We start from the raw sequence: 27714 nt of genomic DNA, 5'->3' as shown, positions 1-27714 counted from the left end.
GGGGAGAGGGAAAGAGGGAGGGAGACAGAGAGCCTAGAACATGTCTAGACAAAAACATTACTTGGAGCACTTTGGGGGTGTTGGGGGGGCGTGTACTGACTGTACTCAGGGCTTACTCCTGGTTCTGCATTTAGGCATCACTCCTAGTTGGGTTCTGGACCCTACGAGGGCTGGGGATTGAGCCCCAGGCCGAATGTGTGCAAGACAAGCACCCTACCTGCTGTACCATCTGGCCCTCACAATGCCCTATTTAAAAAACCAAACCAAACCAAACCAAGCCTGGGCTGGGGAGACAGTACAGGGGTAAGATGTCTACATTGCACGGGGCTGACACGAGTTACACCCCAGGCAGCTCGGCGGGGAGTGAGTCCTGAGTGCAGAGCTGGAGGGAGCCACTCAGGGTGCGGCCCAAATCGACACAACCCAACCCTGAAAAAAAAAAAAAAAACAGATACTGTGCCTGTTTCTTCGGGAGCTCCATGGAGTAAGGGGGGACATGCAGGCGTGATTCGGCCTTTGGAAAACTTGCTTTAAAATCTTGGGCCACACCTGGTGGTTCTCAGGCGGCTCCACGCGCAGGAGTCACTCCTGGCTCGCTCGGGGAGCCACGTGGGATGCCGGGGATCAAACCAGGGTCCGCTGTGTGCACTGTAAACCCCCTCCCCATTGAACTCGCTCTGGCCTCGGCAGGACTCCTCTGGGATCCCTCTGATCCCACGATATCCAACAATCTTTATAGACTGTACACCAAATGACCGTAGACGGGGGCCTAGGCATTTATTTCTGTTCTGGAGACTAGAAGTCCAAGTTCACAGTGCTGGTGGGCCTGGTTTCTGGCGAGAGCCCTCCTCAGTTTGCATGTGGCTGTCCTGGTGGGAACCAGAGGCAATGCTCCATCTCCAGTATCTCGTCTTGGGGGTCACGTACAAATGGCAGAGTCAGGATGACAGCCCTTATTTGTGTTTTGGTGTTAGGGTTGCACGCAGCTGTGCTCAGGGACCACTCCTGGCAGTCCTCAGGAGTGTGCAAGGTACCTCGTTTCTCTGGCCCCAGCCCTAGCTTTTTATATATTTTCTTGCTTTTTTTTTTTTTGGGTCACACCCGGCGACGCACAGAGGTTATTCCTGGCTCTGCACTCAGGAATCACTCCTGGCGGTGCTCAGGGGACCATATGGGATGCTGGGAATCGAACCCGGGTCGGTTGAGTGCAAGGCAAACGCCCTACCTGCTGTGCTATCACTCCACCCCCCAGCCCTAGCTCTTGACTCTCAACGTGGGGCTTCGAACAGCATGTCCCACACGTGACTCAGTCACCCAGGTCAAGCTCCGGTTTCCCGCTTCTCCCCTGTTCCCCTGAGATTATGGTCACACCTCCACTGGATCACGTGGTGACCAGGCCAGACCCACCCCTCTACTGGCCAGGATGCAAATGAAGGTAGAAGGGTAGTGGCTGCACTGGAGGCCCATCCCAAGCCACACGCACACCTGAGGCCCCCGGGGCAAGCACTGACCAAGACGACGTCCAGGTCACACTTTTATTTTACACAAGCAGCAGCCACACAGCCGCAGGGACGTGAAGTGCTCCGGGGGGCAGGCACGGCGCCCAGCAGGGAGAGCGGGACTCGGGCCTTTTTCCTCGGCCCCGGTGGGGGGGATGGGGAAAGGGACCACAGTGGCCAAGGTCGCCCCCCCCACCCAGAGCCTGCTGCTGTCCTGCCCCGTGGGACCCTCCGGGCAGCCCAGAAGTGGGGGCTCTGCAGGGGGCTGCACAATCGGTCCCCCAGGGCTGGGGACAGGACGGCGCAGAAAAGCTGCCTCTGGGCACGCCGAGGCCGGAGCCCAGGCCACAGCTCCTGGGGGCGGCCCGTGCGGGCGGGGGGCGCGGAGGCAGGAGAGGCTGGCATCCAGGGCCACCCTCTCCTCGGCTTGGGCTGGAGCCTTGGCGCTGGGCCTGTCACCGGGACTAACCATTCCTCTACACAGCAGAATCATGAGGTCAGCCCGAGCAGGAAGCGCACGGCCGGGGGACGCACCACATCCGAGAGGAGCAAGACCCTGAGGTTTCGTCTCACCACCCCCCGGCCCTGCGGCCAGGGAAACGGGCCGGGGTGCCGGCCCTACCCGAGTGCCAGGCGTGAGGCCAGCCTGCGGGCCAGGCCCAGACTCGGGGGCCCGGCCGGCAGGGTGGGGAGGCCGCGTGGCCCTCCGGGAGGTTCTGGCCTCAGTCCTGGCAGGGGGCCTTGTGAAGGTACAGACAAGCTCCGAGGGGTAACTGCGGCTGCCCCCGCGATGGTGAGACTGCACGCCAGGGTCCGAGACAGCCGGTGAGTCCCAGCGGGAAAGGGCAGTTCAGGAGAGACTCGGTCCCTGGGCAGCAGTGCAGGGGCTTCCTGACACCCGGGGCGCGTGGCACCCCAGCTCTCCGCGCGGGCAGCTCCCGGCTTTCACAGGCGGGGAGAGGAAGGGCGGGCCCCTTCCCTTTGGAAGGGGAAGGGAGCGAACTTTCTCTGAGCTTCGGATTTGTAAGGCACTGAAATGAACTACAGCCGGGGGAGGGGGAGAGGGGGCGGGGAGGGGGGGGCGCGAGACCAACTGATGCCTTCCTTCCAGCCCCCGGGGGGCCCTCTCGGACCCGACTCACGTGGTGCCTGCGTGGTGTGGACGCCCACCACACGCGCGAGTGGGGGAGGGGAAGGGGTGAGAGGTAAGGCGGCAGCACGGCAGGGATGGGACTCGGAGCAGAAAGCCCGGTGCACCCCGCCGGGCGTCCCGGCCCCCAGCGCCGCTGGGCGCAGGAGGAGGAGGGGGCAGGCCTCTGAGGGCGGCTGCGAGGACTTTGGCATGGCCCGGCAAGCCGTCCCCACCCGTCGCCCCCCCTGAAGCCTCGGCCATGCAGAGGCGCCTCTGTCCTCCCCCCTGCGGGCTCCTCCGGTAGACCCAAGTCATGGCGAGCAACTCCGGGCCGGCCCTTTCATCGTTTCAGCCAAACCTGGGCCAGGGGACGAGAGCCTGCGTCCAGTGCACTGTTGTCAGTTGAGCGGAGAGTAGTTGTGGGCAGGGCTCTGAGGCCCCTGCCCTCAGCGGGCAAGCGTCCACACCCCTCCTTCAGCAGACGGGGGCGGGCGGGAGACGCCCAGAGCGGCCCGGAGCATGAGCCGGACTCGAGTTCCTGTGTCCGGTCCCCGACAGCCGGGAAAGCCGGGGGCAGCCTGGGAGGGATGTGGGAGACGTGTGGGTCTGGGGGAGTGGCCAAGCCTGAGTGAAGGGAAGATGGGCCCGGGGAGGCCCCCCACGGCTCCGTGTCTCTTGGGGGGCTCCGGCTCAGTGCCTCGCAGCCTTGCAGATCTTGTCGTACACCTCGGGGAAGGCGTCCTGGCAGCCCAGCTGCTCCCGGAGCTTGTGGTACAAGGAGCCGTCAAACATCTCCCAGAACTCCTCCCGGTTCATGTAGCAGTCGGCGTAGAGCATCTGGAACCTGCGGGGCGCGGCGGAGGGCTCACTCACTGCCCCGCGTCCCCCCACGGACCCCACGCGGCTGCAGCCTTGGCAGGCTGGCTTGGTCCAACACCCCCGGGACTGAGTTCAGGCAGGTGGTACTGCATTTCATTTAAAAAAGAATTGTTTTTGGGGTCACGCCCAGTGATGCTCAGGGCTTACTCCTGGGTCTGAGGTCAGGGGTTATTCCCGGCAGTGCTCGGGGGATCCCAACCCGGGCTGGCCGCATGCAAGCTCTACCCACTGTACTATTGCTCCAGCCTTTCCCGCTTCCTCCCTGGAGCAGAGTCCGGGGGTGGGAGTGGGGTGTCCTGTACCATCCGCTGGCCACTGACCCGTGCACGCTGCGGACGAACTTCTCCAACTGCCTCATGCACGACCTGGCTTCAAAGTGCTTCACGCGCGGCTCCCCGTAGGCGCCAATGTCCACGTAGAGCTCGGTCTCGTCTCCTTTGGGGTGCACCAGGCCTGGCTGGCTGGGCAGGATGAACGGGCAGAGCCAGATGGGGTAGACCTGGAGGGAGCAGGGGGAGGAAGGTGGATACGGGTGACTGATCCAAGCACCCCCTCCCCACTGCCCTCAGGCCCAGAGCAAGACACTGGCCTAAGGGGAGGCTCTGCCGCCATTCCCCACCCTCGGGTTGCTCACAGACCCCTAAACTGAGATGGGGCCGGGCAGGCACGCATGTCCATGGCACTAGGGAGCAGGCCTGTGCCAGGCCCCGCCCCACGCGTCCACCAAGCCCCGCCCTCTCCCTCCAGGCCCCGCCCCACGCTTCTACTAAGTCCCGCCCCCTCCCTCCAGACCCCGCCCCGTGCTTTCACCAAGCCCCGCCCCTCTCCCTCCAGGCCCCGCCCCACGCTCACGTGGATGTCGTTGTGGAAGGTGTGCAGGGCCTGCTGCAGACACTTCATGGGCACCAGCATGTCCTGGACCACGTGGTGCTGCTCGTACAGCTTGCGCAGGGTCTCGCCCTGGGTCAGCTTCAGAAGGGAGATCTTGGGGGGCACCATCCAGCCGAAGAGGTAGCGGAAGACGGGGTTGTTGCCGAAGGGGATGATGTCCTGCAAGACACCAAGCCGGTGATGGAGAGCAGGGACCAGGCCGGCGGAACCCGGGACTCTCCCGGGTCGGAATGGGCTGGATTCTCGGCCCTGAGGGCCTCGGGCAGTTGCTTTGCTCCCTGGGCTCAGGTCCCTCGGCTGGGAACTGGCACTTGGCCCCAGGGAAGGAGCAGCTGCCTGAGCGGGTCAGAAGGGACCTGGAGCTGCGGCTGAGTGGCCGAGGTCACAGACCGAGCAGACTTAGCCCCGGGCTCCCGGGAGGTGCTCGGAGCCACGGCCCCTGTGTCTCGTGGGCCAGGGTGAGGAAGAGCTTCTGCTGTCTCCTGCGGACAGTGGCTGGAGTCCAGACAGGCGGGGCCACCTTTCCGCCTTGGGCCTCACTTCCCTCCGGCCCGAGTTCCCGCAGCTCCGACCCCACTGCTCCCCCCAGACACTGCCACTCTGCACTGTGTCCCTCTGCCATGCAGGTGGGCTGCGTGCTGACGGTGGCTGGGCCCCACCCCAGTGGACACTGAGGTTCCTCCCAGATGGCCCCCGAGTGTGCCTTCTGCACGCGCCTTGTGTGTTCCTATGTGCGGTGAGCTGAGATGCACCCCCGGGAAGTGGAAACCCGAACAGTGAGCACAGCTGGAACCGATTCTGGCTTGAGAGTCGGCGCCGTTTCCTCCCGCCCCCTTGCTACGTGCATGCTGCCGGCCTCCTGCACCCGCCCCTCAGGAGGAAGGGGGCCCCTGCGTCGGGTCTGACTGGTCTGTCGTGAGCCACACGGCACTGCTCTGCTTCTGTTTAAAAGCCGCTTGCGTTCCCCCCTAAAAACAGCCCTTTGGTCCCCTAAGCAGCCTCTGGAACCACATCCCTTCCGAAGTCTCGGGCTCAGGAAGTGGGGTCGTAAACCCTGCCCTGTCCTGTCCCATCTTGCACCGAGGGACCCAAGGTTCTCCCCGGCCCCCATGCGAAGGATGGTGACAACCAGGGAGCACCGCACCCTTGGCCCTGCTCTCCTCTCCCCCTGCCCTTTGTCTCCAGTGCCCAGCCGCCCCTGGATTCTGTTCTGATGGCTGTGTACCTCTCCCAAGGCGGGCCCAGGGACCGTGCTGTTCTACGGAACAGGGTGGGAGTGGCAGGCGAGAGGGCAGCCCTGCACGAGGCCGAGCCGGTTCAAACCCCAGGAATCCGGATGGTCCCCCAAGTGTGGCCAGGAGTGACCCCTGAGCGTAGAGTGTAAATCCTGAGCACTGCTGGGTGAGCCCTCCCCTGGAACCCCCCCCCCAAAAAAAACAACCCAACAAACTGGGCCCAAGCCTTCCTTTCTCACCGGGCTGAGTCCCACCATCCGGGTCTAAGGCACCTCTAAGCCACATGTTCCAGAACAATCTTCCCATTTTCCTCCCCACGCTCACCGCAGCCACTGGCACCGCCAGCCACCCAATTGCCCGGGCTCCGAGCCTTGAAATCCTGCCCCCGGGTGGGCTGCGCTGAGGCTCAGCTGTCAGGGGGCTTCCCCGCCTGACGGTCTGTCCTCCCTCCCGGCCTGTTCCAGATGCCAGCGTCTCCTTCCCTCTGCCCTCCCACTCATCCCCGCCCCGTACGGCCGTCTGCTCTCCACCTAGGCCAACAGCTACCCTTGTGGAATTTCAAAACTAAATCCAGATCCTTGACTTTCCCGAGCAGAGCCCACTCCTGACCTGTGACAGACAAAGGAGCCGGCCCCTCGCGCCCACCGCTGCTCCCAAGGCTCCGTGAGAGGCGCGCTGACCACGGAAACAGCGCTGACCACGGAAACAGAAATAAAGCCACGAGAGCTCTTAGCAGGACAAGGAAGCACATCACCACGTGTGCTGCATTTTAGCGAGATTATTAGACACAACACAAGCAGCACAGGACTAGGAGAGGTAAAGGCATGAACCAGACCTCCTCAAAGCTGAAGGCTTTAGTGCATCAGAGAACCAAGAAGGCAAAAAAGGGCTGGAGAGACAGTTCAAAGGGCTGCGACAGAAGCTTTGATGCGGGGGGCGGAGGGGGGCCCATTACGATCCCCCCAAGCCTCCAGCCCCAGGCAAATGGAAAGAAAAAAAGTGCAAAGAGAATATGTGAAGTAAAAAAAAAATTGCAAATCATGTATCCAGGGGCTGGAGTGATAGCACAGCAGGTAGGGCTTTATTCCTTGCATGCAGCCAACCCAGGTTCAATTCCTCTGTCTCTCTCGGAGAGCCCGGCAAGCTACCAAGAGTATCTCACCCACATGGCATAGTCTGGCAAGCTCCCCGTGGTGTATTCGATATGCCAAAAACAGTAACAACTAGTCTCACAATGGAGACGTACTGGTGCCCGCTCGAGCAAATCGATGAGCAACGGGATGACAGTGATACAGTGACGTATCCAGAGTAAGAAAGAAAACAGAGAAGTCAGCAACAAGGAGAGGGGCAGACACTGGGGACATTGATGGTGGAGAATGTGCACTGGTGGAGGGATGGGTGTTCGATCATTGTATGACTAAAACTCAAACATGAAAGCTTTGTAACTGTATCATGGTGATTCACTAAGAAAAACAAAAACTAAAAAACCTCCACAAAAACAAACAAGGAGAAACAGCTCGACTGCACTGAGGCAAAGGATCTGAACAGATACTACTCAGAAAAACAGAAACCAGCCCGCCAACGGTGAGCAAGCATATAAAGGATGCTTCACCTCACTAGTCATTGGAAAAATGCAAATCAAAAGCACCGTGAGCAGCCCTTCGCCCACTGGGGCAGCATTAACAACCCAACGGAGGACTGGGGAGAGCCCAGTGGGCAGCGCAGAGATGAGCCTCACATGCCAGAGACCCGGGCGGAATGCCCGGCACTGTGAGGTCTTCCGACCACCGCTGGGAGCAGTTCCCGGGCACAGAGCAGGGAGCCCCTAGCACCACTGGGTGTGACCCAACGCCCCCCTCCCACGCCCAACCCCCAAACCATCACCACCACCACCAAACAAAAACACAACGAACCAAGCAGCAAAGCGTTGACAAGAAAGTAGAGAAAGGGAATTCCCACGTGCTGCTGTTGGGGCTGCGACATGGAAAGACGGCTGGGCGGTGCCCCAGTAAGTCAGACACAGAACTGTCACGGAGCGCTGCAACCCTACACCGGGCACGTGCCCCCAGCTAGGGAAAAGGAGTTCCTGAATAATCCCGCACGGATGTTCACTCGAGGTGGCATCTGCCCAAACGCTTATTAACAGCCGAGTGGAGCATCGTATGGCATGTGCCCAGACCCCGGAGCACTGACCCGACCCCAGGAAGGAATGAAGCACCCAGGAAGGTGCTGGCGCTGCTGGGGAGATGTGCTGAGAAGCATCTCATACAGACGACACGCAAATGCCATACGGCCATCTCCATCAGCTGAGACGGCCCGTCTGCTTCATGCGTGGGCACTGCGGCACAGCCCTCTGCAACCCCACTGCTTACGGGTCCACCCTGACCGGAAGCATCAGAAAGGGACCTGTGTCACCTGTGACCTGTGCTGACACACGCCAGGGTGGGTGGACCCTGAGAACATTAAACTCAGGGGCTGGAAGGCGCCTGCATGCTGGCTGGCTCTGAGTCAATCCCCAGCACCAAGTTCGTGCCTTGAGTACCACCGGGGGGTCCCCTCCTGAACAGAGAGCCAGGAGGAGCCCCTGAGCACCACCAGGTGTGCACCCAAGCCTCCCCCTGCCCCCAATCACGCTTAGTGAAAAGCCAGACACAAGAGTCACATACTCTTTGGGTCTCCTGATGTGAAAGGTCCACGACAGGCAACCCCAGCGACCAAAGCCAATCTCCGCTGCCAAGGACAGGTGGAGTGGGGGGGGGAACTATTAATGAAAGGACACAGGGGTTCCTGAGAGAGATTAAAACCTCCTGGAACTGGGCAGAAGGGGCAGCATTCGGGCCGGAGCGACAGCACAGTGGCAAGGGCGCTTGCTTTGCAAATGGCCGGCCCCAGGCTCGATCCCTGGCATCTCTTATGGTCTCCCGAGCACCGCCAGGAGTGATCCCTGAGCGCAGAGCCAGGAGTCGGCCCTGAGCACAGCCATGCGTGTATGGCCCAAAAATAAACAAGAAAATGAAGTGGCAGAATGACGGGAACATGGTGAGCATCCCAAATACTGCTGGACTGTTGGCTTTCAAATGGCTCATGTCAGGGGCCGAAGAGTTAGTGTAAGGGTGAAGGTGTTTGCCTGGTACGTGGCTGCCCTGTTAAACCTGGCATGGCCTGGTTCCCGGACACACTGCCAGCAGTGGGCCCTGAACCAAAATGGCTTATTTTAAGCCACCTCAAAAAAAAAAAAAAAAAATAACCACCATTTTTTTTAAACCAACATTTTACTGATCTGCCACTGGTTTCCCACACCAGAAAAAGAACCCATTTGTGGACCCAGGCTTTGGCACTGCGTCTGCCCTCTGCACGTTTGCTCCCTGCCGTCACGTCGCCCCTGAGAGGCCCTCCATAGCCCCGATTTAAGATATCACTGCTCCCCCCTGCACTGGCCCTGCCTGCTTGGAGCTCCGCCGCCAGTGACTGGTCAGTCACCTCCTTTCCTTGTTCTCACAGCCCTTCCCCGCTGGCCTGGCCAGGTCCCGTCTGGCCTGGAACAGTCCCTGTCCCCAGCCTGGCTGGCCCGGCACCCCACTTCCCGACAAGGAGCGAAGCTTCCTCCCCAGGCAGGCAGGCAGGGCCGGGAGTCTCTGCCCTCAGGGAAGCGCGTGGCTGTGCACTTGGCCGCCCGGCCGGGAGGCCCCACCCGTCCCCGGAAACCCGAGCTCACCTGGAGCTCCCAGAAGATGCTGCGCGTGTGCCGGTGGTAGTAGTGCCTCAGGGGAATGTACTCCAGGCCCTCGCGGTTGGTCTTCAGGTAGTTCTCCACGTGCTTGAAGAACCAGGGCTTGTAGTAATTGCCAATGCTGTTCAGCTGGAATGACAGGGCCATTGTGTCAGCTCACTGTGTCCGCGCGGCCGGCGGCCAGCAGACTGTAACGGCGATACGGCGGCCGTCTGGGTCCCGGCCGGCCGCTCCGCTCTTCAAAGCGCTCCTGTCCGTCAGCACCTCTGAGGGATTGGCAGGCCTGCTGTGCTGGGGCGGGGCGGAGGGTGGAGGCGTGGGGCGAGGCGGGAAGAAACCCACCCCCCTGGCTAGCTCCAGGGTGACCCTGGTCCCGACTGCTGCTCCCTCTCCGTGCGAGAACCCCAGCATCACGGGGGCACGGTCACCCCGTCCAGCAGGGGCAGCCTGTTCCTCTGGCACTGGAAAGTGCTCTTCCTCCCCTCGCCCGGCCCCATCGTCATCTCCCTGGCCAAGGTCTTGCTGACCCCAGACCTTCTCGGTCCTGGGTGGTCTGGACACCTGCCCAGGGTGTCTGGGGCTTCCCCAGCCCCTTCCTCACTAGCCGGGTGACCGCTGCAGGCCACTCTCTGTTCCTAACTGGGCACTGTCACTGGCATCCCACTGCTCATCGATTTGCTCGAGCGGGCACCAGTAACGTCTCCATGGTGAGACTTGTTGTTACTGTTTTTGGCATATTGAATCCGCCACGGGTAGCATGACAGGCTCTGCCATGCGGGCAGGATACTCTCGGTAGCGTGCCGGGCTTTCTGACAGGGGCAGAGGAATCGAACCCGGGTCAGCCGTGTGCAAGGCAAACACCCTACCCGCTGTGCTATCACTCCAGCCCAGTTTAATTTCCAAATGCAAATTAAGTGTTTTAAAATAGCAATAATAGCAGGAGGCTATGATTAATGTACGTGCACAGATACACATTCACTAGACTTTCATGTGCTCTCAGCCTGAGTACTCATCTCTGTAGCTGGCGAGAGACAGAAATACTTCGAGGGAGTTGTTTGTGCCCATCAGATATGACACGCACAGGGCCGGGGCCCAGGCACCGCGTCACGTCACAGGCCTGGGGTGGCCCCCGAGTTTTACTGGGCTGGTGCGATCCCGCAGTGGGCGCGCAGCAAGCGTGGGAGGGAGTGGAGGGAGGCCGGCGGGCACACAGGGTGGAAACTGGAGCTGAAGAGCCGTGTGCCCGGCTCAATTTCAGCGTGCAGCACGCCGGCCAGGCAACGACACCACGCGGGCCCCTGCCCGCTGAGCGACACCTGACAGAAACCCGCACCCCAGCGGCCCCGCGGCCCATGCAATCGAGACTCGGGGACACCTGGCGAGCCTCATGTCCCTGGGCCCATGCGGGGCCTCCGTGCCAGGGGCCAAGGGGGCGCCGTGCACCTGGAGGGCATCTCTGTCCCGGGTGGGGGAAGCAGGAGGGCCCCTCAGTTCTGGTTCCAGCACCAGGAAAGCCACATCCCAGTGCTGGGCCCCTGCCCGAAGCCCCCCCCACCCAGAACCCCCTGCGGGGCCTGGCACACGGGCGGAATTCCCAGGTCTTCTGCCAAGCAAGGAAGAAAAGGACTCCTCGATGTGCTCGCGAAAGGCACCTCCCGCGAGCAGGCCTCACTCCTCCAGATGCCCGGGGGTCCAGTCTGGGGCCCGCACCCGCGCCGCAGTGTTGCCCGTGACGGCCTCTGGGTCAGGCTTTGGTCCCTGAAGAATCTACCAAACCGGGGCTAAGGCACGAAAAAAGCTGTCCAGGGATGGAGGGACACGACAGGGGCAAGGCGCTTGCCTCGCGTGCGGCTGACCTGGGTTCCAGCCTCAGGAGCCCGTGTGGTCCCCTGAGCCCCTCCAGGAGTCAGCCCTGAGCACGGCCGGGTGTGGCCCTCAGAACAACAAACAAAAATGGGCTGGAGCAGCCGGCTTAAGGTACTTGCCGGGGCTGACCCCGCTTTGATCCTCAACAAAACCTGGTTCCCCGTGTGTGGTGGGGTGCAGCCCTGAAGGCCTGCTAAGCCCCGTCTGAGAGGGATCTTCCCCCATCAAAACACCATGGTGCACAGTCCGACTCCTGACTGTAAATCCAGAAGAGCAGATGGCCCAGGGGACGCTGATTCCGCTCGGCCTCGCCTTCAGTTCACCGGCCCCGGCAGCTGCGGAGGGTTTGCCCCAGGGAACTCCTCTGGCTCAGCATCCCTGCCTCGGTGCGAGGGGCCAGGGTGGCAGTGGGGGCCGGGCAGCGCCAGGAAAGGGGGCGCCCTCCCCGTCCGGGGGTGACAGATCCTGGAAGCTGACACAAAGGCCATAAAACCTGGAGTCGGGCCCCTACCTCAAGTGCCCCGCGCCAGCTGTGTGGCCTTAGAAGCCCCTCCCTGCGGGCCCCATTTCCTTAGAGGAGAGGGGATGGTGTTAGGGGATTTCAACTCCGTTGCAATTTTAATGCTGGGGCTCACACACAGCCTCACACACTCACGAGAGGCGGCGTACCTCCGAGCCCTGTCCCTCCTCCCTTCCGATTTAAAAACGAAGTAGGTAGGTATCCAGCAAGTACCTGGAAAGTGCCCGTCGGACTTGGTGCTCAGGGATCACTCCTGGTGGGCTCAGGGGACCCTATGGGATGCCGGGGATTGAACCCAGGTTGGCCACGCGCAAGCAGCACTGGGCCTGCTATACCTGCTGTATCGCTCAGGTTCCGTATTTTAGAATTTATAAACTTGAAGAAAAAAATTCATGGCTTGGGGCTGGAGTGATAGCACAGCGTTTGCCTTGCATGCGGCCAACCCGGGTTCGATTCCCAGCATCCCATACGGTCCCCTGAGCACCGCCAGGAGTAATTCCTGAGTGTACAGCCAGGAGTAACCCCTGTGCATTGCCGGGTGTGACCCGAAAAGCAAAAAAAAAAAAAAAAAATCATGGCTCATGGCTCAAAGAGAAAATCAGGAGACCAAACACCTCAGCCACGGCTGGCTCTAGACCCTGGGTGCCGGTGGTCTTTTCTTTGCTTCTACTTGTTTACACCCGTGAGTCCCTCGCAATAAGCTCGTCCTCCCCGCGTGGAGGAAATCACTGAGGCTGGGCTGGGCGTGGTCTGGATTCTGGTCTGGCTCTGGGCGCCAGGGGCCCGCCACTCTGCCACTGCCTGCCTGGCCTGACCCCCACCCCAGGCCTGTTCTGGATTCTGAAGGCAGGACCAGAAGCAACCTACAATCCAGATCTAGGCTGTGTCGTCTCGCAGAGGTTCACATGATCGCTGGGAGCCTCAGTTTCCAAAAATGGGGATCGGGGAGGGGCCAGGTGGCGGAGGGGGAAGACAGGCCCGTGCAGGCAGCCACGGGAGCTCGGGGAACACGGCCCGCAGAAACTGAGACTCGGGGACTTCTGGCCGGCGCCCGTGAATGCTGCAGTGTCGCGCCGAGGTCAGCACATGAAATAAGGGGGCTGAGGTGCCGATACATGAGGCCCCTCGCGGGAGGCTTGGGCCCGGCGGGGATGGGGCTGCCGATGCGGCCACACTGCCCCAGGCAGCTCCGGCAGGCCCCCCCTTCCCCGGCACGCCATGCCGCCGCCGCCGCCGGTACCTCACCTTGCTGGGCTCGACCTCGTCCGTGAGGACCCCCGTCATGATGACGGCCTCGTCCAGGGAGTAGAGCAGGCCCTCCACGAAGTGGTTCTCCGGCCGCTGGGACTCGCGCGTGAACTGCTCGCAGATCTCCTCCAGGCCCCGCACGGGCACCAGCCGCAGCCGGACGTACTTCTTGGCGGGGATGATGCGGATCTCGGCGGCCACCAGGAAGCCCAGGGTGCCGCAGGACCAGGGCACGGCATAGAACAGGTCGGAGTTTTCTGACTGTTGGGGGGGTGGGGAGGGGCGACACGTGTCAGAGCGTGAACGCCGGGCCCCATCGCCAGGCTGACCTGCCCCGTCACCCACCCCGGAGGCCGACTGATGGTGCTCCTGGGGAGTCCTCCCGCTGTGACCTCCACGTGCCCAGTCAGACACTGACCCTCCTTCCCCCTCCGCCAACGGGGGCCAGTGCAATAGCATAGGGTAGGACGACTGCCTTGCACGCAGCCGACCCCGGGTTCGATCCCCGGCATCCCATATGGTCCCCCGAGCACCTCCAGGAGCAATTCCTGAGTGCGAAGTGAGGAGTAACCCCTGAGCATCGCCGGGTATGACCCCCCACCAAAAAAAAAATATAAGGGAAGAAGAAAAAAAAGACCCACCAAAAGGAAGGAGAGGCAGGCCCTAAATCGGCATGGAGGGCCAAAGGGACACTGAAACGCAACTGAGACTTCTGTCTCTGGTGGCCACACCCTACCTCGCCTTCACAGAGCAGGTGAGAACAGTGCAGCTCCCCGAGGGTTCCCTGAGGGCCAGCAGTGGTGCTCGGGGATCAGGCCAGATGCCGAGCGTCAGACTCAGTGCCCCTACAGCCCCTCACCTGGTCCCCCCATGGCACCTCCCCTGCTCCCCAACCCATTCTCTCCATCGCTTTCTTGCACTGGAACTAGTCCTGGAAACGGACACCACTTTCCACCCGGCCCCTAGGGCTGCGACTCTGGTCCCCATAAAGCCCCGCGAGAACAGGAGCGGGTGGGCCGGGGAGGGCAGGGAGCGGTCAGTGCCGCCACAGCCCAGGAGTCTCTGAAACAGTAGACGTGGTCCCCAGAGCACCACGGCCAGGGGGGCTGGGGTACCCAGAGGAGGCCCGGCAGGTGCTTCTTGGACGTCAGCCACCTGCTAACCCACAGGCTGGAGGTGAGGCAAATGCACTGAACCAACGCGACTCTGCACCCGGCCCCGTCCAGGACCACAGCCCCTCCCTCCTCCCGGGGATTCCTGAACAGGCCCCGCCACCCGCCCGTCCTAGAAGAGCTGGAAGGACAAGACGAGACCCGCCCTGACTTCAAGGCTCCGCCCTGCTGCTCCCTGGGGGGGAAATGCCTCCTTGTCCTTCACTCCTCCGAAGCAGTCCCTCTTAAGAGTTTAGCCTGTGGGGCCCAGCCTTACTAGACCCACCTCCCCATTTTCAGGGAACAATAAAATACCCCGTGCACCCTAGCCTGAGCCCTCCCTCCCTCCCTCCCTTCTTTATTTTTTTCTTTTTGGGTCACACCTGGCAATGCACAGGGGTTACTCCTGGCTCCACACTCAGGACTTACTCCTGATGGTGCTCAGGGGACCATATGGGACGCTGGGAATTGAACCCGGGTCGGCTGCGTGCAAGGCAAACGCCCTACCTGCTGTGCTATTGCTCCAGCCCCCTGAACAAAAAGGAAACACCCCTCACCTGTGCCTGAAGCTCTGACTGTCTCTGACAGTACTGGGCATAGCCCCTGAGCCCCTACGGTTCCTGCCATCCCTGCCCTGAAAGCAGCTCCTAGGAGAACCGCCCTGACCCCCGGGCAGGCTGATGGGGTCCCCCCACCCCGACTCGGAACTCACGGGCGTGCAGCGCACGAAGCTGCCGTCTGCCAGGACCAGCTCGTAGGCCGTGCAGATGTGCTGGAACAGGCCGAACCTGTGGGACGATGACTCGATGCCAGTGCCCATGATCAGGCCCCCTGCAGAGACAACATGTGTCGCTGAGCTGGGGGCTCGGGCAGGAGGGGAAAGGGCACACCCAGGGGGCCAGCAGAGACAGACCCTGCCCTCGGGACAGCTGGTCTCTGGGGGTCTGGGGAGCCGGAGCGGACCAGGGGCCTTGAGGGGAGTGTGACAGGCGGAAGACCCACTGGTGGCACCGACACTGTCCCCGCTGGCCAGGTGCCCCTAGGAATCTGGGTGCACGCGCTCTGACAGGCAGCCGGAAGGGTGGAGCAGCGTGGGCTCTGCAGGCCGACGGCCCCGGTTCAATCCCCGGACATGCACAGTTCCCCACGGACCCCGGGAACTCCCCAGCCCCCAGCCTGGAGCAGCCCCTGAGCACTGCCAGGGGTGGACCAACCACCAACGGAAAAGAGGGAGAGCCACGGAAGGTGGGGTGGCCGTGTCCCGAGGGAACGACTATGGGATCCGAGGGCACCTCCCTTGCAGAGTAAGACTTTGGGGACCAAGAATTCCCTGGGAGCACAGAGAGACCAGCGTGTCCCGAGGGCAGGACTGGAGCAAAGGATGCAGCCAGGGGACAAATAAAGGCGGGTGTCACCTGCCGGCACTCATGGGCAGGCAACGAGCGCCCCTCTCTGGGTTGGCCAGTAGAGGCTGGGCCTGTCCCGTCCCCAAACGGCAGAGAAGCGAGCCCCGAGCCAACCAGCGGGGGAACCCAGGTGCCCAGCGCTGCTCCTGGGCCAGTCGGTCCTCACCCACTGTGAGGTCATCCAGCTCGGGCAGCACAGGCAGGGTCCAGCCAATGGAGGTCAGCAGGGCAGTCACCTGACCCATGGTCACCAAGGGCTCCACTCGGACGATCTAGTGGCACGAGAAGAAAGACACGGGTCACAGGAGGTTTCTGGGCCTAATAGAGGCGTCTCCAAGCCGCCTATTTCTGACACCAGGACTCTGAGGCAGAGAGCTGCGGCACGGGGAACAGGAACTCCAGCGCATTCAAGTTGTGCCCTACTGGAACCTGCTGACCCCGAGGGTGTCCCCTGCAAACCGTCCCCCGCCCCCACCCATGCAGGCAGTATATAAAAATTTTATCATTATTTCGAAAGACAACTTATAAAAGAATAAAATTATAATGTAGTGGAACTTATAAATGCAAATTTATATATAAAAACAAACTTATACTATAAACATAGGCACGTAGATAGGTATGAGTACAGATCTATACATGTGGCAGCAGGAGCTTAGGTGTCACTCCTGGCCCTGCATGCAGGCCGGCCCCCGGTCTGTAGAGCCTTTCTCTAGAACATCTCACCGTCTTTCGTGACGGCCAAAGTCCCTGGCTCTGGCTCTGCCAGTGTTTCGTCTCAGCCTTGCAAGATGAATGGAGGAGAGCAGGGCAGACGCACAAGGGCCTTATCTGACGGGGAGGCCAAGCAAGAGCCCCCAGGAAGGCTGACAGGGGGCCCCCGCCTCAGCTCCCCTGAGCCAGACTGGGAACCCTCACAGGTCGCAGCAGAGTGGACACCGCAGTGTGCTGTGAGCGGCCGGGCCTGGACCCCGGCAGTGACCAGTCTGAATTCCAAAACCACCTGAAACATCAAGACCCAACAGGACCTAACATTGCCCCACCGGGGGGCTCCGCAGGCTCCCACAGCAAAGCTCAGGACTTCAAGGAATTGAAGCTCCCAGCACCCAGCAAGGTAAAAGGCACAGGAGCTGAAGTGACAGGGGTGTTACCCGCACGCAGAAGCAAGAACGTCCAACTGCCAACAAAAAGAAACATCCACCCGTGCTGATAAAACAGCACCCGTGTGCCAGGGAGTATGGGGGCCACCTCTGGGGGCCATGCCCGGCAGTGCTGGGGGCCCCGGCTGACCCACTATGCAAGACTGTCCAAGGAAACGCACCGTTCCTTCCTGCAGAAGGAAGACGACTAGAAAGGTAGACCTGTGTGATAATCAAGAGAGGGAACTCCCGGCCATCAGTAAGACTCTTGTCATTATTTTGAAAGACAACTTATGAATCAAATTATAATGCAGTGGTGGACTTATACAAGTGAATTTATATAGAAGTGCAAATTCATAATATACACGTACACACACAGATAAGAATACGAATCAATACATCTGGCAATGGAAGCACCAAGAGAAGAGAGAAAAGGAAGTCTACTATTGTAAATATCCTTTTCGGGGGCAGGGGTGGAGTGGGGGGACTCCTTTCTGTTCACAATACCTGGTGATGCTCAGGGGTTATTCCTGGCTCTGCACTCAGGAGTACTCCTGGTGGTGCTGGGAGACCGGGTGGGATGCCAGGGATTGAACCTGGGTTGGCGGTGTGCCACGCAAGCCAACACCTGACCCGCTGTGCTATGGCTCCGGCCCCTACTGCAAGTACCTTAACCAAACCCCACCAGGGTCATCTCCGAGCTGCTGGCAGCCACGCCGGCCTGGCCCCCGCGCCGGGCCCCTAACACCCTCGACAGCTCGCCAGGTCCTTGGTTTAACACCAGCTCTCTGACCCTTGGCAGAGGGCTGCGGAGACCCTTAGAATCTGCTCCTGTACGAGTGTCCTGTTCTAACGAGGCGACTCTGGGGGGCCCGCTGGGTCACGCTGGGTCCCGGCGAACGGCTGAATGAACCAGGATCAGAAACTTGGGGGTCTTCAGCCCGTAACCTCCGTTCTCCCTAGAGAGAAGGCAGCCTGAAGACGGTGCTTTGCTGCGAGGTGCTGGGAAAACCCTGGCGCTGCCCAGGGCTCCCGCCCCGTCTTCCTCAGGGGCTGCCGTACGTGGGGGCAGGGATCCAGCTGGGGCTTGGTCACATGCCAGACAAGCGCCTCACCCCTGCTCTCTCTCTGGGCCCTGCACACAGTGTCAGAGAGCCGCACGCCTCCATCGACGGCCACGTGTCAGGGGCTGGTGCCAGTTCCAGGCTGGCAGAGAAGGGAGGGTCTGGGGAGAGCCACGGGCCCGGGGAGGACCAGCAGTCCACGCTCGCCCCTCGACCTTCGCCTACAGGCTGGCCTGGACCCTTCATCACACCGTCATTCTCAGGCAGCACGTGGGTGCTGGTCTCCCTGAGTTCCGGGAGTCGCTCCAGCCAACCAATCGGACTTGCTGAGGTGGTGATGCGCCAGCGGCTGAACTTCCCCCGGCTGTGTAAAGTCCAAAGGAGGTCACAGCAGCGCACACGCTCTGGTCGGTCTGTCACGACCATGTCAACACTGGGGTTCGTGGGGGTGGACGGTGGGGCGGGGCAGTCTCACGGAGCGCTAACCCGGGAACACTAAAGCTCCCCCCAGAAAGCACTTTCAGAACTGAGCAGGACACGCAGCGGGTGTCCGGAGAGCTGCTCGGTATGAGACTGTCTGCCCACCTGGAGGAAGTGTGGTGATCAGGACACCCGAGAGAATCCCACTTAAAAGCAGACTGCGGGGGCTGGAGAGATAGCACAGCGGGTAGGGCGTTTGCCTTGCACGCGGCCGACCCGGGTTCAATTCCCAGCATCCCAAATCCCCCGAGCACTGCCAGGAGTAACCCCTGAGCATCGCCAGGTGTGACCCAAAAAGCAAAACAAACAAACAAATAAAAAAAGCAGACTGGGGCTGGAGGGAGTGCAGTGGGTGGGGCGTCCGCCTTGTACCCCATAGGCTCCCCCGAGCACACCAGGAGTGATTCCAGAGTGCAGAGTCAGGAGTAACCTTTGACCCTCACCAGGTACGGCCCCCAAACAAGAACAAGCAAAAGCAAACCGAGATGGCAAGAGAGGTAGTGGGGGGGTGAAGCTCTTGTTTTAAACGCAGTGAGCGGGGCTTGATCCCCAGCACTATATATTGTCCCCCAAGCACTGGTGGGAGCACTTCCGTGCAGAGCCAGGAGTAGGCCCTGAGCACCGCTGGATGTGCCAAACCCTGTCCCCTGCCCCTACACAGTGATGATTCTTTATTATAAAACCTAAAACAGCTGCCAGCATAACAAAGAGCTCTGGCTAATAAGCCAGCCACAGAATTAAAATGAAATCAGAACTTGCTCAGTAATTAGAAAAGATAGAGAGGGGAAAAAAAAGAAGAAAACAGAGAACAAATGGGGAAAATAGAAAGCTGGGCCAGAGAGATAGGACAGTGGGCAGGGCACTTGCCATGCACACGGCTGGTCACATGCAAAGAAATACACTTTAAATATAATGATCCACATAGATCAAAGCTCAGAGAATGGAAAAAGACATCACAAGATTACACATCAAAAGAAAGTGGGAATAGCTTTATCAAAAGTAAATTTCCCAAGCAAAAAATATAACTAGGAATAAAAATGTCACTTCATCATGATAAAGGGATTGACTAACTCAGAGGACATTAATAACATAGCTTCAAACCTTGACAGCCCTGCAAGATATATAAACAAAATCCACAATCATAGGCAGACTGCCAATGTCCTTCTCAATCACCGATGGAAAAGCAAAGACCAGAAACCTCGTACGGTATAGGGGCCTGCCTTGCACGCAGCTGACCCAGTTCAATTCCTGAAAGGAGAAAGAAAGAGACACAGAGAGATAGACAGAGACAGAGAAAGAGACAGAGAAAGAGAGACAGAGGAGAAAGAGACAAAAAGAGGAAGGAAGGTAGGAAGGAAGAAAGAAAGGAAAAGAGGAAGGAAGGAAAAAAGGAAAGGAGGAAAGAAGGAAGGAAGGAAGGAAGGAAGGAAGGAAGGAAGGAAGGAAGGAAGGGAGGGAGGAAGGGAGGGAGGAAGGGAGGGAGGAAGGAGGGAAGGAAGGAAGGAAAGAGGGAAGAAAGGAAGGAAGGAAGGAAGGAGGGAGGGAGGGAAGGAAGGAAGGAAGGAAGGAAGGAAGGAAGGAAGGAAGGAAGGAAGGAAGGAAGGAAGGAAGGAAGGAAGGAAGGAAGGAAGGATATAATAAAGTGGGGAGGCCAGACAGGTAGTACAGAGGGTGGGGCGCTTGCCTTGCATGCAGTCGAGCTGGGTTCTATCACCAGCACCCCATATGGTCCTCTGGGCACTCCAGGGTGATCCCTGAGCACTGCCAGCCATGACCCAAATCTCTCCCCTACCTCCCCAAAAATGCCGGCAAAAGACGTGAACAGGCACTCTGCCAGGCAGGTGGATCAATGCCAGGTGCACAGGAGGCCCCGGGTTCTATCCCTGGCACGACATGGATCCCCCTGAGCACTGAGCACCACCAGGTGTGGCCCCAACACAACCACAAGCAAGTGAACAAGAAACAATACCCAAGGTAAAGAGACACAAGAGGAGGAGCTCAACATTGTGAGCCACTGGGGAAAGGCGAGTGAGGCCACTGGCTCAGTGGAGGACCGGGCACATTTACCACACGGGGAATGGCCGGCACAGCAATTCCTGGGAACAGAAAATCTTCAGCCACTTTGGGAGAGCACCTGGCAGGTCCTTAGAGTTAACCACACGCCTACCACACCATCCAGCCCCCTCACCCTGCGCGCTGAGGCAGAAGCGAAGCAAGCGTCTCCGAGCATGTGCCCCAGTGTTCCAGCCACGCTACTTGTGACAGCCCTAAGCCAGGCATAACCCACGTGGCGGCCAAGAGGGTGAGAGGAAAAATAATCTGATACCGTTACACAAGGGAAAACTTCCCAGCCATGGTTCCCCCCCCCTTCCCCCATACGTGCCTCTGCACAGATTAATCCCAAAATAATTAGGCGAAGGAAAGAAGTCAAAAAAGGAGTGTGTCCTGCATGATCTGATTTGTGCAAGGTGCTTGACATGCACTAATGCAGAGTGACCAAAGCAGGCCACAGCTTGCCCAGGGACGTGGAGGGGAGCAGCAGGGAGGGGCCTGGGCACGGGAAGGAAGCTCGGAGGTGACCGCCTCGATTCCCGGGCTAGATTGCAGGCACAGTGTCCCCGGCGCATTCCTGTCAGATCGTACACCTGATACACAGCTCACAGACCAAACGGATGTCAACGGGGCAGTTTAGGGGAGGGGGAAGGCAGGCCCAGAGGCCGGGCAGGCTGACCAGGGCTTCCTAACCAAACCCACCACGAGGCCGTCCTTGATTTAAGGACTCTCTTCTACGGAATGCGGTGTTGGCGTGGAGTGGCTGGACGGGCAGGAGACAGAGTTCAACGGGCCGAGCACACGTTTTGCACGCTGGAGGCTCAGGGTAGACTCCCCAGCACCTCGGGGCTCCCCAAGACCACCCAGGGTGATCCCTGAGCACAGAACAGGGAGGAGTACCACTCGAGCACTGGTGGGTGTGGTCCCAACACCTGTCCTCCCCACCCCTCCAGAAGCAAGCAGAAGCAAAGCTGTAATTTTGAAAAAAGGAAATCCACGCTACAATTTCCCTGTGTCGCCTTTGCTTTAAGCCTGCTTCCTGTTCCTAAGGCCAGGCTTCCAGGATCGGGACGACGAGATGTGTCTAAGTGAGGCACAGTTCCGCGGCTGAGAGGTGTCCCTAGGGCGCGGGGAGCAGGGCTGGCCGAGCCACCGCCACAGCTCAATGTTTCCAAGAAGGGGTCAACAGGCTCACTCTTCCTTTCCGCTGGGGGTTAGGGGTCAGGAGGGGGTTGGACCGCATCTGATGGTGCTCAGGGGACCATATGAAGTGCTTGGGATCAAAACCAGGGTCAATCGTGTGTAAGATTAAGTGCCTTAACCCCTGTACTACAGACCGACTCTCTCTCTCTCTCTCTCTCTCTCTCCCTCCCTCTCCCCAGTTTCCCCATCCCTCTCCCCTCCCTATGGAACTGCTAACAGCCCAAGAATCCCCATGAACTCTTGATCTGCCCATCCGTGAGATGGGGCGACCACTGAGGTTCTGGAAGGTGGGACCGGGGGGCAGAAGCTTCTGCAAAGACCTGGGCCCCCGGGTGTGACCACCACTGCCTCGAGCTGGCTAAGACCACCTCCCAGTGTGCGTCCTGCGCCAGGGCCAGCCCCGCCTGCCGCCGGCGCCTCTCACCTGTTTCTTGGTGTCCACCTCCAGAATGTCCATCAGGTTGATCATGATGTTTTTGTGCGTCTTCTTGTACTTCCCCACGCGCAGCGAGACGGTGAGCCAGCCGGGCCGGCCCGTGCACATGAAGGTCTTGCTGCCCTGCTCCTTCCATTCCCGCACCTGCAGCCCGAGGACAGAGTTGGGGCGAGTTGAGCCGAGAGCCCGGAGCAGCCAGCCTCCAGCCCTGCGTGTCCTCAGCCGAGGGGGCCGAACTGCTGCATCCGTCCAGGCTCGGGCCTGTCCCCCTGCAATTTCCTCCCGGCAGCGAGGTCCAAAGAAGAGGCAAAGTGTTACTGCGCCGCAAAGGGAAGAACTAGGACACAGGATGAAAGCGCTTTGAATCCATTCCCTCTAAGTGGAAAGTTCCGGAAAAGATTTGTCCTGGGAATAACAGCTAGATGAGGGATCAAGCGATAATCACTTACTTACTCGGTGTGTCCCATGCGCCAAGTCTCTTTCGTCCCCTGTGTAAAGTAATGCTCATTACACCCCGAGAAGTCTGGGTGACCGGCCTCCTTTTGTGGATCAGAGACCCAGAGGCAAAAATATCGTGTTCGAAGTCATGAAACTAAGGGGAGGGCACAGCCCAGCCCAGAGCCACGTTCGGCAGGAGAGGGGCTTACAGCCGCAATCCTCAGACTAACAGCCTGGCCTGCTCTAAGTGTTGGTTCACATTAACTCAAGTGTCACCCGGAGAGGAAGGAAAGGGGCCAGGAGGGTGGAAGAAGAGGTTTTGTAAAGCCACTGCTGGAACTGGCTGGAGCACCAAACACGGAGCATCAGTGGACGGCAGGACAGCCACGAGGGAGGTGGGGAGGGACAGCTGTGACCTAGCGCCCTCGGGTCTCTGTCACCTGCTTCCAAACCTCTGTTCATAGGGCAGTTCCCGAGGACGCTCTGACCCTCTGGGGGGGCTGCTAAGCTGCTTTGCTGGGCCCCCACCTGCAGACGGCCTCCCAGAGAGCGAAGCCCCCCACCCAGGGAAGGCCGAGCCCCGGAGAGACGGAGGCAGGGAGAGGGGCCGGATCTCACGGGACCCCAGTTCCTGAAGCCGCTCTCGCCCTACCAGTTGCGTTTCTAACTGCTTGTGCACTGAGCTCACCTGGAAAAGCGTGCAGGGGAAGGATTTCCCCACAGCCAAGGGTGCCCCGGAGCAGGGGGGGACCCGGGGGTGAGGGTTCCGGTGAGTAATGGGCGACGCGATGAGCAGTGAGGTGGCATGACCGAGCAGGTCTCACCCCCGCCAGCTCTGCAGTCCCGAGGGGCGGGTGATGCACCGGGCGGGCGGTGGGGGGGTGCCGCATTCAGGCCGGAGGGCGAGGCACGCGAAGGGAACGCAGACACCCCAACGCCACGGGATTCCCAAGAGAACTGGCCGAGATTTCGGGGAGGGAGAGGCGAGGCTGCGGAGAGTGGCCTCTGTGACAGGCACAAGCCACGGGGAGGCGGGGAGGGCCCAGGAAAAGGGCGATTAGTCAGCGGCTATTACAGCAGCCGGGTGTGAGGCAACAGAACCAGAACTGCAGGTGGATGGACAGACGGTGGGACAGAGATGGACGGGAAGAAACGAGAGTGCTCAGGCTCGGACACCGAGCTCGTCCGGTTTCCTAGCTCGCCCGGTTTCCTAGCTCACCCCCCAGCCGCACTGTGAGGGCCCAGGACTTACGGTCCGAGTCTTAACTCTCCCCCCTGGGGACAGGTTCCAGACCTAAGGCTCATCGCGTGAAGGTCAGAAGCAGCGGACACTGGAGGCACAGGCCCTGCCCGAACTGTCCGCCCTGAACCCTCTGGCTGAGTTTTAGGCAACTTTAAGCACTCCCTGGCCGGGCCCCGGGCTCCAGGGCTGAGTGGGACCCCAGCCCCCATTCGGGCCCAGCAGGTGAGCAGAGAAGCAGAATCCGTGTGGATGGAACTAGGAAGGAAGAGGGGCCCTGGGCAGGGTCGGGGGCCCTGACCATGGCCAGCCAAGCCCGGGGCCGTGGATCCAGGCACCTTTGAGACTATGCCATGGGAAGGTGGGGAAGGGGCAGGGGGCGGGGGCGGCCGGGCTGAGCCATCCTTGGAGGAGCCTGGGATCTTCAGAACATGGCCACATCCGGCCTCACACGGGGCTGGGGCTCAGAACTTACACCTGCGGGAGGGTGGCAGCCGGAAACAGAAGCTCTCTGCAACCCGACACCAGGCGGAGCGGAACCTAAGCCGCGGGCAGGGGGAGCCCAGCAAATGCCAGGACCCAATGCCCGCGCCGGCCAGCCCACGGCACCGCGCGCGTGTGCGTGAAAAGAGGGTCCCCCCTCTCTCTCCCTCTCACAGTGGGGACGGGGGCAGCGGCTCGGGGTCGCTGGAGAGAGGGAGGAGAAGATGGGGGGGCTCCCGGGGCCGGGTCCAGCAGGGAGCTCCCGGACTGGCCCAGATGCCAGGCTCTGCCAGCCCAGCCAGGTGCCACCTTCTTCCCTCCACCTCTGGTCTGCGCGAGGCGCGAACTCCCAGCTCCAGCGCCCCCCACCCCCACCTAGACTTTCCCACCTTCTCCGCCGCCCTTTCCCCGGGGGGGTGGGGGTGGGGGGGCCAGCTCCACCTCCCGGAAGCCCTCCCTGCAAACAGCCCGGGTCCGGTGGGTGCTCCCGGCGTACGGGTCCCCTCCCTCCGGGACCCTCTGCTTCCCAGCCCGGGCTCGGCGCACGGCGTGAGCACTCCCGAAACTTCGCGGAGAGAGGCGTGGAGTCCCCTGAGAAGCCCCCCCCAGCCCCCCGCGGCGGGCGCCGGGCCCTCCCCGGGAAAGTCCCCGGCCCCGGGGCGGCGGGGGAGGGGGGTCCGGCGCGGCGCGGCGCGGCGCGCATCCCCCGGCGGCGGCGCCCCCCGCGGCCCGGCACCGCTAGGCGCGCTCACCTGCTTCTGGATGTCCCGCACGCGCTGCTCGTGCAGGCGCGGCGCGCTGCTCAGCCGGAAGACCACCCAGGCGCGCACGTAGTAGTAGATGTCGAAGATGAGCGAGAGCGGCAGCAGGAAGAGGCACACGAACACCCAGCGCTGGTGGATGAGCACGAACTCCAGCCCCTTGACGCGCACCCAGAGCAGGAAGAGCAGCGCGCACACGGCCAGCGACACGGCGGGCTCCATGGCTGGGGCCGCGCTGCCGAGGGGGCCGCCGGCTGCCCTGGCCTGTCACCGCCGCCGCCGCCCGCCGCGGCCCGGGGGGTCGCCTCGCCGCCTCGCGATTGGCGCAGGTCGCGAAGGTTCGGTGGGCCGAGACCCGGCCGGCGGCCAATGGCGAGCCGCGCCGGGGATCGGACCAGGAACCCGCTATTCTTATTGGCTGCGCCGGGCCGGGCGGCTCCGCCCTCCCCTGCTCCGTGCCGACGCGCGCGGAGGGAGGGGGCGGCCCGGGACCCGGGCTCCGCTGGGGTCAGCTCGGCTCCGCGGGGCGCGGGCCGCCCCACCCGGACGGGCGCGGTCGGCGGGCGGCCGCGCGTGCCCCTTCCTCCCCGAGGGGTGGGGGCGCCCCCGGACCTCGGGCGGTCCTCCCGAACCTTGACCGAGGATCCCGGGCGCGCGGGGGTGGGCGTGGAAGTCCGGCCCTGGTGGCCCTGGGGCTGGCCGCTCGGGGCCCGCTTGTCCCCTCTGCATGCTTTCTGGTCGGTCCCAGGGCTGGGGGGGCGGTGGTGGGCACCCAGGAACCCCCACGGAGCGGGGGGAGGGGATGGCTTGGTGTCGCCCAAGGTTGGAGCCTCCTGGCCCTGACCTCGAGGGCACTTTAGGAGTGTCACTTCTTTGGCCGGTCCCCCTCGGCCACTCTGTCGAGGCGGGGAGACTAGAGGGGCAGGAAGGGACGAGCCTTTTGTGGACATGCCGGGGGCAGGGGTGGGATGGGTGGGGTGTCCCTCCCTGTGCCAGGCGGGATTTCCAGTCCTGGGGTGAGCTGGTGACAAAGGCCACGTGGCCTGTCCCGCCCTGAGCAGGGAAGGTTTGCAGCAAAAGCCTCCTCGCTTAATTCAGGGTCCTCCGCCTTGGACCTCGGTTCTGCCTCCAGGCTGCCACTTATAACACGGAAGAAGCGATGCCCGAGCCTTGCCACCTCTGTACTGCCCTTGCTGTCATCCTTGCCTTCACGTGCCCTCTGGAGGGCTCCCTAGGGCCCCCCTCTCCTCCTTTCTGTGCTCTTACAGAAGTCGCCTCCCCCGATTTCAGTCCTGCTCAGAGCTTGTTGCTCAGCCTGGGACCCTGCGCCGGGCCAAGTCTCAATCTCCATGTATGGCACCTCCTTCCGCTTTCAGTTGCTCGTAAAATCATGCAGCAATGCCGTGCCGCTGTCCCATTATTTTATGTGTCTCGTTATGTGCCTCTCACCCCCGCAGGCCGGGCTCCGGGGCAAACTATGTCTTCCCAGTTTCGAGCCTCCTGTCGGGTGGCCTGGTAGACACAATAACGTGTGTTCACCCAGGGAGGAATGAAGAAGGGAGTCAGCAGCTCAAATATTTAATAGTGATCCAAGTTCAAATAGTAGGAGGCTGTTTGCGTTGGACTTCAAAATCAGACCGTCCAGACCTGTCCTGTCTCTTTAAGCAGCAGTTCTGGGTTCCCAGACACGGCAGTTCAAACTGAGAGGCCCTTTACGACTGAAGCAGCTCCTGGATTTCAAAGATTTAGTACAAAAAAAAAAAAAAGCCAAGGGAAAAAGAACTTAAAGTTTAGGGGGGTTATTTTTTTGTGTATTCCATATTGAAATGAAATGTTTTGATATGTTGGGTTAAAATAGCTATTGAATATTAACAGGTATAGATTTGTTTATCATTTGACCTGAAGAAACCCCAGTTATTGATAGGACAAAGGGTAGGGCGTTTGTCTCGCACGCAGACAACCCGGGTTCAATCCCTATCATGCATACAGTTCCCCAAGCCCCTCGCCAGGAGTGATCCCTGAGCGCAGAGCCAAGGTAAGCCCTAAAGACTGCCGGGTGTGGCCCAAATTAAAAACAAACAAAATAAAAAGAAACTCCAGTTACCGGCCCAGAGAGAAAGCAGAGGGCTTAGGGTACTTGCCTTGCACTCAGTCAAGTCCTGATTTAGGCCCTCAGCAACGCATACGGTCCCCCTGGGAATAGAACCCAGATGTAAGCCTGAGTACCACCCGTTGTGGCCTAAAATTAATAAATCAAAGAAAAATCCCCAATCTAGATAGGACACTGAAAGCCTAAAAAGTAGAGCCTCCATGGAACATTCCTGTCCCCTGAGGGTCTGAGTTCAAGTGAGTAAACTATCTTAGAGAGTCTTGCTTTTAAAGCAGAGTGATTCTGAGTCTTACTGGGCTAAGAGGGATCTGGAGAATAATTTTCATCCAAAATTTAGCATCGGACTACAATGTTTCATGTCTGTGGTGGAAGCAGTGGAAAGCACTCAGAGAAGCAAGCCCCCAAGAAGGAGATAAAACTAATTTTTAGGGCCCGACTCTCAGAAGAGAATGAAAAGTGCTCAGACAATTGTTTAATACACCATAGGCTCCCTTCCCCTCACTCTTGTATCTCTGGCTATTTATATATTTTTTCTTTTTCCATCAATCTCAGTCCTTTGGGTTGCTATTATCTAGGCAAGCAAATCAATAACCTTGTGTTGGGTCAATTGCTTGGTTTTATTTTTTAATTAACGCACAGTGAAAGTGCTTATCTTTCTGTTGTAGGCGAGCAAAACTGCCGGTCTAAAATATGTCTTTGGCAAAAGGTTAATTTTATGGGAAGGGCCCTGGAGATAGCGTGGAGATTATCTTGT

The 27714-nt window shown here is 60.3% G+C and overlaps 1 protein-coding gene across 1 annotated transcript; it reads right to left on the bottom strand.

Annotated features, from left to right (window-relative positions):
- Positions 1-1521: 1521 nt before the first annotated feature.
- Positions 1522-25161, bottom strand: DHCR24 (24-dehydrocholesterol reductase). The gene is made up of 9 exons (XM_055139629.1): positions 24842-25161; positions 21917-22072; positions 15724-15829; positions 14864-14982; positions 12998-13261; positions 9352-9495; positions 4363-4560; positions 3831-4009; positions 1522-3475 (listed from the first exon to the last, which is right to left on the bottom strand). The coding sequence occupies exons 1-9, from the start codon at positions 25070-25072 to the stop codon at positions 3322-3324; spliced, it is 1551 nt and encodes a 516-aa protein (XP_054995604.1). The 5' UTR covers positions 25073-25161; the 3' UTR covers positions 1522-3321.
- Positions 25162-27714: the final 2553 nt, after the last annotated feature.

This window comes from Sorex araneus, chromosome 5 (genome assembly GCF_027595985.1).
Source record: "Sorex araneus isolate mSorAra2 chromosome 5, mSorAra2.pri, whole genome shotgun sequence".
Lineage (NCBI taxonomy): Eukaryota > Metazoa > Chordata > Mammalia > Eulipotyphla > Soricidae > Sorex > Sorex araneus.
This window is presented reverse-complemented; position numbering and strand designations above follow the sequence as displayed.

Coding starts and splice junctions, on each gene's coding strand:
- DHCR24 (XM_055139629.1), bottom strand. CDS start 25,072: ATGGAGCCCGCCGTGTCGCTGGCCGTGTGCGCGCTGCTCTTCCTGCTC. Junction 14,983..15,723: donor GCTGGATGACCTCACAGTGG/GTGAGGACCGAC, acceptor TTGTCTCTGCAG/GGGGCCTGATCATGGGCACT. Junction 4,010..4,362: donor CCTTCCACAACGACATCCAC/GTGAGCGTGGGG, acceptor TGCTCCCTCCAG/GTCTACCCCATCTGGCTCTG.